The sequence below is a fragment of the Dysidea avara genome, chromosome 13 (assembly GCF_963678975.1).
Source record: "Dysidea avara chromosome 13, odDysAvar1.4, whole genome shotgun sequence".
NCBI classification, from domain to species: domain Eukaryota; kingdom Metazoa; phylum Porifera; class Demospongiae; order Dictyoceratida; family Dysideidae; genus Dysidea; species Dysidea avara.
The window spans coordinates 11,333,621-11,344,958 of NC_089284.1; the positions used below are offsets into that span (position 1 = coordinate 11,333,621).

The 11,338-nt window shown below is 37.1% G+C and overlaps 1 protein-coding gene and 1 long non-coding RNA gene across 2 annotated transcripts; one reads left to right on the forward strand and one right to left on the reverse strand.

Annotated features, from left to right (window-relative positions):
- Nucleotides 1-493: 493 nt before the first annotated feature.
- Nucleotides 494-2,965, reverse strand: LOC136243219 (uncharacterized). Its single transcript, XR_010694794.1, has 3 exons — nucleotides 2,829-2,965; nucleotides 1,202-1,319; nucleotides 494-758 (listed from the first exon to the last, which is right to left on the reverse strand). It is a non-coding gene; the product is annotated as an uncharacterized lncRNA (long non-coding RNA).
- Nucleotides 2,966-3,953: 988 nt separating this feature from the next.
- On the forward strand, nucleotides 3,954-10,927 carry LOC136243063 (proline rich transmembrane protein 1B-like). Its single transcript, XM_066034581.1, has 4 exons — nucleotides 3,954-4,022; nucleotides 6,245-6,312; nucleotides 6,975-7,109; nucleotides 10,731-10,927. The coding sequence occupies exons 3-4, from the start codon at nucleotides 7,005-7,007 to the stop codon at nucleotides 10,902-10,904; spliced, it is 279 nt and encodes a 92-aa protein (XP_065890653.1). The 5' UTR covers nucleotides 3,954-4,022; nucleotides 6,245-6,312; nucleotides 6,975-7,004; the 3' UTR covers nucleotides 10,905-10,927.
- The last annotated feature ends 411 nt before the right edge of the window (nucleotides 10,928-11,338 follow it).

The window sequence follows — 11,338 nt, forward strand, 5'->3', positions numbered from 1 at the left end:
CAACTCCAGCATACATAGTAGTGCGATTATATATTGCTACTGTATTTGCAAAATTAAGGTGTACCACGCTACTATTAAAGTGCAATGGTGATATCAGTAGTCATACTAGCTCCTACTTTTCATAACTACACGTGATACATGCATGTCTACAAGTGTATAAATATGTGAATGTGGCTACAGTGGAACCTCTTTTAATGGACCCTCCCTGTAAAGGACACTGTACATTTAACCTCCTTATAAAGGACAGTTACTGAAGTCCCTATAGACCTTTACCAATACAATTTTACCTCTGAAAGAGGACAACCTCTTTATAACAGTAAAATTTTACCAAAATTGGTTGGTCCCAAAGTGTCCGTTAAATAGAGGTTCCACTGTATACTGTTTGTAACTGCTTTACTAGAGTATCTCAATATATAGGTACTTGTGTTTTAGTGGAAGTACAGCTGTGTGGTTGAGGAATTAAACACATGCATGTACGTAATGTCGAGAATGACTGGTTGTTCAGTATGTTTTACTCTAAATTAAAATTGATTGTTGTTAATTGACATTACAAACCCACTGCGATAATTCTCAATCCTCTCACTATTCTTTAACATAATTATACATAATTTGTATGAGCAGAATAATTACAATAGTTGTTTTGTTTGTTCTTACTAATTGCAGGTTTATTCAATGTCTGGTCAGACTGATGATCACTCCGAATACAGCAGCAAATGGCCAGTACATCATTCAAACATCATGAAGAAAGAGTTTTCATTCTAAAGATATGACAAAAATGTATTTATAGTGTATTTAATCATAAAATTACTTTAAACCAACAACAGTTACGGGTTTAAAATTAACTGATGCGTTGCCAGTGCAGGTGCGCGTAATAAACATGAAAAGGGTCTAAGTAACTTAGACACCTCCAAAAATCTGCCAAACAACTTCACACCACAGGGGTCTAATTAATTTAGTAACCAGATGGCCTTGTGTCATGGCGCCTGAGTGAAGCAAAGGTGCTACTACAGGGCCTGAGGTACACAGTAAGTACTGTTAAGTTGGTCTCATAAAAAAAACTACTGTGTTGACCGGTAATGGTCATGCAGCCTTCCAAAATGAAGAGACAAACAATAGCAATGATGTTACTGGTACACATTTGCTTTGCTTGGAATGATTGTGGCACAGCCATGTAAATACTGGAGAACACATTAATACTTACGTAGCTGGTGAGCAGGCAATGTGTTTAAAGTTCTGCACATCCAGTCCCATCCTAAATTATCCTTATAGTTCATTCCTCTACCTCTGCTTATTTTTTCATCACATGGACTCAGTGATGTCTAGTATCAACAGAATCCACAATAACAAACACTTGATTGCTTTCAATACCAGCAATCAGGCTCTTATGGAATGAACAAAACAACCTATAATATTATCAGCATTGTCATTAGGCTAACACCAAGAAGTGATGATTGGCTTATTGTGAATGAGGCATTCAGTTGTTGGACAAACAGACTAACTGATACAATGCCTCATAAGCAGTAAACTATAGTAAGGTGATGGACCAGGGGAAAGACTGCCTGTCTGATTTACCTTTACATTATATGGGACACAGGCCTTTTGCATCTTCTAAACCAATGCTAGCACTAGTAATTTGTTAGTCTGTGATTGTACCAGGAGCTTTATAATTACTACTAGGTGCCTTTGTGTTTATAAACCCCTTGTACTAAGTGTTTACATAAAAAGGTAGTCAGATTTTGGAGCTACGCATTCCCACATTGGTACATAATAACATAATATACTATAAGGGTTGACTCTTCTGAAGCTCTTTAATAAACTCTAATAAGTGACTGAATTTTGGAAAATCACCCATATGGGTGCGCGTGAAATAATTAGAATTTTCATGTTTGATGGGTTGCTAATAAGAGCAGGACACAGTTTTGAAAATATTTCAAGTATTTTATTGTAATTTAAGGTATTGAGAATGACTTAAAACTGTCAAGAATTAGATTTGTACTATACAGTTTGTGATTTGATCATTAAATATTTTAGGTGTCAAATGTGCCCATATGGGTGGTTTTCCAAAATTCGGTCACATTAAGCAGCTGTATCTGTTTAGTTGCATAATCAATGCACACGCACATGCAAGCTTGGTAATTGTTTCTCATTCCCACCTGCATTACTATTCATCCTCTCGCCTCAAATTCTATTAACGTGTGCACACATTTTGACCCGGAGAAGACTGGCCTTACAGCACAGAAAAAAATATTTCCAGATAACTTTAATAAGAAGGCTAATTTCTGCATAGTGGATAACCTGCTTTTGCAGTGGTTTGTGAGCATTTTGTTCAACAATGAACAGTACACCTATCATCCATAACCCCCAGTACAGGCTTGGTAGGTGAGATTTGGGGGTTAGCTATCAACAAAATATCCTGCCAGGTGTGCACGTGGGCCACTGCAATAAATTTTCTATTTCGTATCTAATGATAATTGGTTTACAGGTAGCAGCAGTATTCCTGCAGATAACATTTGCTTTGTTAAATCCCCACTTGATCACCACCCTAGCTGCCTGTATGGGCAGTACAGGGTTAGCATCGATAGGTGTACATATATAAAAAGACCTCCCTCCCACATAGAATCTGATAGAATCCATGCCATGGTTGAGAAACAAGTATCAAGTTTACCTGCATTGCCTAATGGCAGTACACTATGTTGTACCTAACAATTTCCAAGTCCTAATGTTGGTCACTTAAGGCTGAATTGTAAGCCATGTTCTGTTCATAATTATACTATTCCCAGGGGTAGACAAGAAGCAGGAAAAACATAATACAAGTGCACACATTGTACCTCAAACAATGGCAGTCAACTCAGCTTATTAGACAGTTTACTGCTTCTGTTCATGCCTCTCTCTTCCATGATGTCACGACTCTGAAATCTCTATAAATAAGTAATTATTTTTATGAGGCGCTTATGGACTCAACTTGGGTGAACAAAACGATAGCCATAGTCTAAATACGAGGGACAAATATTTCGGGGTTAAGCAATGCTGCTAAAAATAAAAATTTCGCGGATTTGTACCCAAAATGTATTATATTATGGAGGTCGAACTATTTCAAGGCTAAAATTTTCGCTGGTAACCCCCAAATCCGCGAAATTAGCGAAACCCCCCCCCCCCTCGAAATATTAGTAGGCTATACGATATTTCACAGCTTGTGATTTCCCACGAGGTTAGTCTCGCGGCGCCCGACCCTAATAAGAGGGTCTGGTGAAACTGTGTACAAAAAGTTTGAGCTCTGGAATGTTTATTGAATGACGTTTACCTGTTACGTAGGCGCACTGTTTACGTCACAACATCAATTCAACCAGATCCGCTTACAGCATCACCAAACTAATAGCGCTACTTTATTTATTCAGCATTAAAACTAACCCAACAGAATTGTATGGCTGTTTTCTCAATTAGTTTAAGCTGCAGAGTCACCGGATGTAATTAACCGTAAGCCGCGAATCTTTTGAAATGTACGCATTACATAATCAATTTGAAATGGAGCGATCTGATTGGAGCTTCCAACATTCCGGTAGCGCCAAACTTTTTGTACACAGTTTCACCAGACCCTCTTTTTAGGGTCGGGCGCCGCGAGACTACCGCGAGGTTTGCCATCATGGCGGAGAAGGAAACAGAAAAGACTCGCTTACTTGCTGATGTAAATCAATCCGAAGATCCACAGTCATCAAGCGATTACCGTCCACCTTCTCGTCCACCTCCCTAGCTTATTTAAGTCATATTTAGTTAATTGTGTGTATATATGTACCTATATTGTTTTTGTATGCTTGTTCAGGGCACAGCTGAAAAACAGCTTTTGCTGATGCTGTGTCCCTGTCTAAATAACATTAAAAAAAACAAAAAAAAAAAACCGGAAGAATCGACCCCACAACCCTCGGCACCGCCACCTGGTCTACCCCAACCTACACAACAATATCCCCCGCAATATCCTCTCGCTTCCTATCCAGCGCAACCGCCTACTTACAGCCAATATGGATCTAGTGAGTGGCAGTCTTATCGTATCAGTATGGCGAGGTGTACGTATAGAACAGCAGTAGTTTTAGTCCTTGAATGGGTTGAGGTATACTGTATAGTCTGTATGGGGGTATATCAACTGCGAAGGAACTATAATACAACTATAAATGAATGCAGTCGTGAAACCTATATCTGATCAGGTCACTGTATAATAAGACCACCAGCCTGTCTAAACTGGATGTTGTATCTAGATATTCCAATTGAAACGTGTGACCCGCCTGCATAGAATAGACAGTTTTCATTGTGCTCGGCAATCTGGCTTTGCTACACTGAGTGGTGATAAGAAGTTAGACCAGGCAAACTTGATTAATTGTTTCTCATCCCTGCCTGCATCCTTTTTTACCCCACCACATCTAATTTCATTATTACTGTTATCAATCACGTGCTCACGTATTTTGATGATAAGAAGGCTGGCTACTGTTTTATAGCACAGCAAATGTCACTTGCATCTCAGAAACAGTGGTAGCTAAAATGTAACTGAGTACTAGTCCTTAAAAGGCTTTAGCTAACCTTTATAGCTAGTAACAGACAGCTTGATTTGGAGTAATGAACAATGAAAAATGATCTCCCTCCCACATGGAAATCCAATTTTTTGTGGGTGAGAAGCAAGTAATCACGTTCGCCTGGCCTTAATATAGGGATTTCAAAGAACGTAGTTGCTATTCATCCAGTCCTGGACAAATAATTATTTTTCCGGCTTTTTGAGCTTAAACTCTGATTCACCAGAATGTGTGGTCAGGGTGGTACTGGATGTGCTACTGCTACTAGCTACCCACCTTCTCTCCTTTTCTAAAGCTGAACTCAATCCTAACACTTGTATGAAGGTAGTTTTTGATGAACTAAGGTTGGCCTGGCTTTGCCAGGATGCTTGTGTTGCTTGCTCCAACCCTAGGTCACTTCAAACTCATCAAAAACGTGAGAATACTTATTTTTCCGGAACCAGAAAAGTAGCAACTATGCCCAAAGAAAGCCCTATGCACAGCTAACTCAAATACGCAACTACAATTTGATCATAGTGGTAAAATACTCCGCACAATAACTTATAATAACCAATGATGCATAAAATGGCCGTTGGTTTCTAAACCATAAATATGTGCGCTATCTTCTCAGCATTTCTGTAAGTACAAGGCTGCTTTTATTTTAGCATATCTATACTTGTCTTTGTGTCCCCCTGTTTGTAACTTGTACATAACTACATACTCAGCTACACACACACTCATGCACGTGCATATGGACACATGCACAAGGGTGGTAGAGTAGACGGGCAAATTTGGAAATCAAAGCTACACAGTGAAGCATAAAGCATACAACAGGGGGAACTTACTTGCAGAAAAAAAAAATCGGATTGTGGAAACTCTCAGATAGTAATGTTTTAAACTATTTTCACAGTGTTGTTGTTATTGTAGGCACATTAAGTAGCTGCTTACAGATCTTGAGATACTAAAGGTAATTGTTCTATTAGAGTGGTTGACTGCTCTATTAGAGTATCTCAATGTTTGTTACAAACGAGAGAGAAATTTGGTTTCTGCCCTTTTTTCCACCATGATAGGTGGAGCCCTAGAACAAATGACAAACGAAAACACAATGTCTGATGAGATCTCCTGGTTATTTGAGATAAAATTTAATACAAAATATTCTTCCCTACACCCTGTCACCTCACCTTTATAGCAATGGCCTTGAAATTCACGCACACTCACACAAACACCCCAGGTGGTTTCCAGAAGAAAATGTAGATACCCTATACAGTAGTCACCTAATACAACAGTAAACTATATAATAATGTAATATTAGTTGCTGAAATCACTTTCAAATTTGACTGCAATGGGTCCAACTATAATATAGGCAAATCCGGGTGGTAGTATTTGTATTTCACCAGACCCTTACTTTTTGCGAAGGGGCAGGTGGCGCCAGACTACTCCACAAAGTGAGGTGGGGGGGGGGCATTTGCTCTAAATGCCCCATCCTGGATCTGCCATTGGTATTATACCCAGGATTCTTGTATTATTTGATCTGATAATAAAATTACACTTTGTAGAGAAAATAGTGGAGGTATGTGGATAAATAGATTAATTGTGGGTTCCAGTCAGTAATATAAAATCATCTAGGAAGTTTCTTAGTTTTATGCATAAGAAGATTTATGAAGTATGGATTCTAATTTAAGTGACTCTTATTGCTTGTATGTTTGTAGCTCAACCTTATCCTTCACAATCTTTTCAGCTCCAACCATTCTACCCTCAACAGGAAAATACAAATGTGGTGAGTCTTCATAGTACATTGAAGTATACTACTAATACCTGTTGCCAACAGCAATAAAATTTAACATTTTAAGCATATATATACAACATGGAATATGTAAATGGTAATCAATGCGATTGCCAGTCTGCTGAGGGTGTTAAACTGCTTGAAAAGATATGTGTAAAATGCCTGCATGGGCTACAATTTGAGACATTTCTTTATTTAAAATGCTTTACAAAAGTGCAGCATTGTAGCCTTGTAATCCCGCAATAATAATAATAATAATTCAAAAACAATAATAATCCAACACTAAGTTTGGCCTTTAACCCCCCAAAATTTTATTATGTTCACAATTCTATACCTCTGTAGCCATGAATTATTTAATATAATAGTTTATCCATTGCCAGCCAAGCTCACATCTAAGAAGTCCTTTGAACATGCCTATCATTCTTTGTAGCAGATTCAATAACATTAGATTATAACACTGCTGATGCAAGTGAATTACTAAACCACCACTGGATCTATTTGTGAGTATAACTAGTTTGATTTCTGCTTTTCTTTTTTTCCAAAATGTTATATAGGTTAACCATGTAACTGAAATACATACATATATTGTGATAGCCCAACACTATATATGTTGGTTCTCACTTTGTTCACGACAATGTCTTTCCGTATTACTTTAGGTCACAATACAGCCAGTTGCTCAGACAACTATGATGACACGACCTAAACCTCAGAACTATTTATTATTGTCAGCAATTGTTTTCCTATGTTGTTGCCCTATATGTGGAATTATAGCATTACGATATTCTAGCAAGGTAAAGTTGTATGTACACATGAAGTCTCTGTTGTATGTATCTGTAAATATGGTATGCTATAAGTATATATATATATATGCAAGCTAGAGAACAAATTTGCACTATTCTTGTGTAGTTCAAGAAGCACTCATTAGTATTAGTATTAACAAGAGTTAATAGGTATTAAGATAAATGGAGGTATAAGTTCGTGACTGGGATAACTCATGGGCTGTAACTTCTAAACCATATAATGACATAATGTAATTTGTGGCCATGCAGATCTGCAAACACCTGACATAAATCATGCATTTTAAAAATTCTTGGTTATTACATATTGATAATCTACTTAGGCAAGTGCATGCTCTGGAAAAGTTTTTCAGTTCGATATGCTGATAACTTTGGGAGTTGCTGCCCTACAAAATGCCAGAAACAGAAAAATTGATTTATACAGCAAGCATAGATTACAGGTGCCGGCTTACTATGGATGCAGTGACAAATGGAGTCACCATTGTGTTTGCCGTGAATAGGGGAATTGATTTCGGGATAATTTCTTTCTTGGGTAACTTTTCTTCACTTCATACAAAGATGAAGTCGGTGAAGCAATATCAATTGCATACTATCGGACATAAACAAATGCCCATAACATACATTCCTTTTGTCTACTGCAACAAAACAAAAATTTGAACTCCTTGAGTAGGCGAATAAGATGATATTCAAGTCCAAACTTTTACTGTTAGATCACTTTCTTCGCTAAGAACAAAACGTTCAAATGACTTTTGGCTTACATAATTATGTCTGATCTGGTCACATTTGTATTGAAGATATACCAGGGTATGGTGATGACCTGTGGAAGTTTCTGATTACTCTAGTTTTTACAACAACACAGTTTGACTTAAGAGTGTAGAGTTCTGTTCCATGTGCTTCAAGTGCAACACTTTGTGCTTGCTTAGAACTCATAGTTAACGGCCAACAAGTGCCTAAATCTATCCCTCCTCGAGGCCCAACAGTGCAATTGAATGGTTGCACATTGAAATTGACTTTAAAGTGCCTAAGGAAGTTAATGCTGCGATGCAATGTAGTTACAGTTGAATTAAGGACTAATCTGCTTCTCTAGCATGTTTTCTAAAAAGGTAAGACTGTTTTCTTGTATTAAAGCAACATTAGTGGCATTTCTGACCAGCAATTTGCTAAATTACTTACATGTTGTTTTTTTTTACACTGCCAGATATTTTGTGCCATATCTTCCTATTGAATCACTCACTCACAATTTGGTATGCACAGACTACATAAAAACATGTTGCTTGTACCTAAATTTCATTGCATTCAGTTTTGTTGATTGTAAGTATGAATGCGAATACAAAATATTCACAGAGTTACTTACATTTACCTTAGCAAATACTGCTAATGGCATTGTCTGTATACTCATGCAGTACATGGACCTTTATTGTCTACTTACTAGAGTTTTTAATTTTATTATTATTAAGGCTTTACAGCACAAGTGCTGAAGGTCCTACAGCCTGTTCAAAGACATTAGCTACATAAGGTGTGTTTGAAATGTTGCAGAAAGGAGAAAAAATCCATGACTGGACCTAGGCAGCCTTGAACCTGCAACTATCCACGATTTACGCTCGAACACTTACAGAGTGTTTGGTTAGTTAGACTACTACGTATGTAGTGGGTTTATTTTGTTGTGGAAATTTTTAATGTGAATTCATGACTACGTAGATTAAAAATCTTCCCCTAAAAATATTTTTCAAATGCATTTTGGGTTTTTTGAGTCCTAGTGGATCAGTTGCAGAAGCGGTACCATTGTCTTGGTTTGTCAAAATAGCCTTAACACACCACTAAGATAGCTGTAATCATGTGGTCAATCCACCATACCATCTTAAAACACTGCCACATTGTAACTAATGATTATAGCCATCAAAACTCTTTTGTTGAAAGTGTAGCATTGACCAATTGCACTATCATAAATTTCTAGCAAGAAATTCCCCCTTGAAAAATGTTGCACTGATACATATATGAGATTTTGACCCAATATTGGATAAAAGGATAAATGTGACCCCGTCTGGGAAAACCGGTCTTATCGCCTATTTAAAGTATCGAGAAATGCCGGTTTTGAGTGTTTGGCATGTTGTAGCTCATCAATGGTTGAAGCTATATGTGTACCAAATTTTCACACGCTTTACACCAATTCCTTACCTTCCAGAGCATCTACTGTGCAAGTATCCAGCAGCTAAATTTCCTGCCATTTTAGACAGTTACTAAACCATGGTTGGCTGAATCAGGCGAGCTCCAAAAAAGGAGGGAGGTGGGGGCCCAGAAGGAAAGCAAGAGGCTGTTTAAAAAATTGAAAAGGAAGGCATAGAGATGAGTTATGGGTCATTCAGGTCTCAAAACTGACTATCATGTGCATTGTTTGGTGCACATGGACATTCATTTTCGTATATCTGTATAATTATGTTTCTTTTTCCTCATGACACCAACCCGATACCGATATGCACAAAAATAAAGCCAATAGTCATATGTGACCCGCTGAGCAAAAATCCAACTTGTTATACATAATTATGTTTATTTTACACATCTTTTAATTGTTTCAGTAAACAGTGAATGAAGATTCGAATTGAAATATCTAATATACCAATGGATTTGCCTCTTAATTTAATGGAGAGTAAGAATATCTTTGTTTTGTTTCTTTACCATGAAGCAAACGTGAGTTATGTGTGTTTGTTTACGTTGTGGTAAAACATAATTTTACCGTTGCCATTTCTAAGCATGAATAGCTTTCTTGCTTGATAGCATGGGTGTATTTAATCTAAGCACTATGCCTTGATGAATGCTCCACTTCATGGTGAATAGAATGACACAAGTCCCAACTCAGTAGCCCATTACACTTGAGACTCATGATTGATTGAATAGCTATATAGCTACCTGATATATTTTTCCGTATAGGCACTAGCACTGTACAAATCAATTGCTTTGCTAAGTCTTCTTGTTGTTTATTGCTATAACTCCGAAAGCACTTACCAGATAAGGCTGACACTTTAAAAACCAATTGGTTTTTCCCTTTAGACAACACGAAAGTGATGAACTGAAGTGCAAGGAAAATGCAAACACGTCAAGTTTTTACTCAGCGGATCACATCAAGACACACAGTAGTGTTCCTGTGGCCAAGAAAGCCAGTGTGCCACACTGAGTACATTTACAGGAAGAAATTAAATTTAATTTTCACACATACGTAGCTCTGTGCTCCTTTCTTGAATTGGAATCATTTTTATACTGCAAACGTCCTCCATCCCACATACCAAACTTGAGCAAGATTGCCTAATGCATAGTTAAAATTGTAAGTCTTTAAAATTGGTAGTTGGAGGTTTTGTTTGGTGACATCTAGAGCATGGACATAAGTAATGTAGAGTGCAGTTATTATTCTCTTCAAAGTTTCTCAGAAAATGATCCCACAGGTACAATTTCAGTTCAGATTTCAACAAACAAACTGACATGTTTAAGTCTAGTATTTTACATTCTGTCATAAGGAAAAGTGTTAAAATATGAGATAGTTGCACTTTCCCTTTTTGGTCCATCACTGCTGTATAGCTGTATTTATCAAACTGTTCAGTGTATAGTTGTCTTGTGTTAATGTAGGTAGATATGGAGTATCGTGCTGGTCGATATGATGAGGCTATGAAAGCATCTATCAGAAGCAAAAGGGTTAACTTAGTTGGTGTTGTAGTTGGACTATTTCTTATATTTTTGTTTATTGGTACAGTTGTTACTGTTGTTGCATTCTATATAGATAATTCTTCTTTTTTGAATTGATAATGTATTGCAAGTGTCCAGAAGTTATTTTCATGCCACACTCAAATAATAATATTAATTTTTGTAGACAAAAATAAACTGCAACAATCATCAGCCACAAATATGAATAATTATTTTATGTAATGCACTGTAGTAGTTTTACGTGCCTATGTACAGTGTATACTACCAGGGGATATTTACGTAAAAAATAACATAATTTTGTAGACTTTCCAGTATCACCATGGAACCATCCCTTGTCTTTTCAAAAAATTCTCAAAAAGCTGGTAAATCAATTGGATAGCCAGCTGCATGAGGTCTTCAAACTGCAGGATCAGATATGTAAAGTGATATACTACTGTATGAAAGTCAGCCACATAACAGTGTAGTGTATTGTAAAAGGGGGAACAAGGCAGAAGGCCAGAAGTGAATTTAATTGTGATTAGAAAAACCCTTAA

Bases quoted from the DNA above. Each gene is read 5' to 3' on its own strand.
- LOC136243063 (XM_066034581.1), top strand. From the start codon at position 7,005: ATGATGACACGACCTAAACCTCAGAACTATTTATTATTGTCAGCAATT. The intron at 7,110-10,730 runs GTAAAGTTGTAT...GTGTTAATGTAG, and splicing joins CATTACGATATTCTAGCAAG to GTAGATATGGAGTATCGTGC.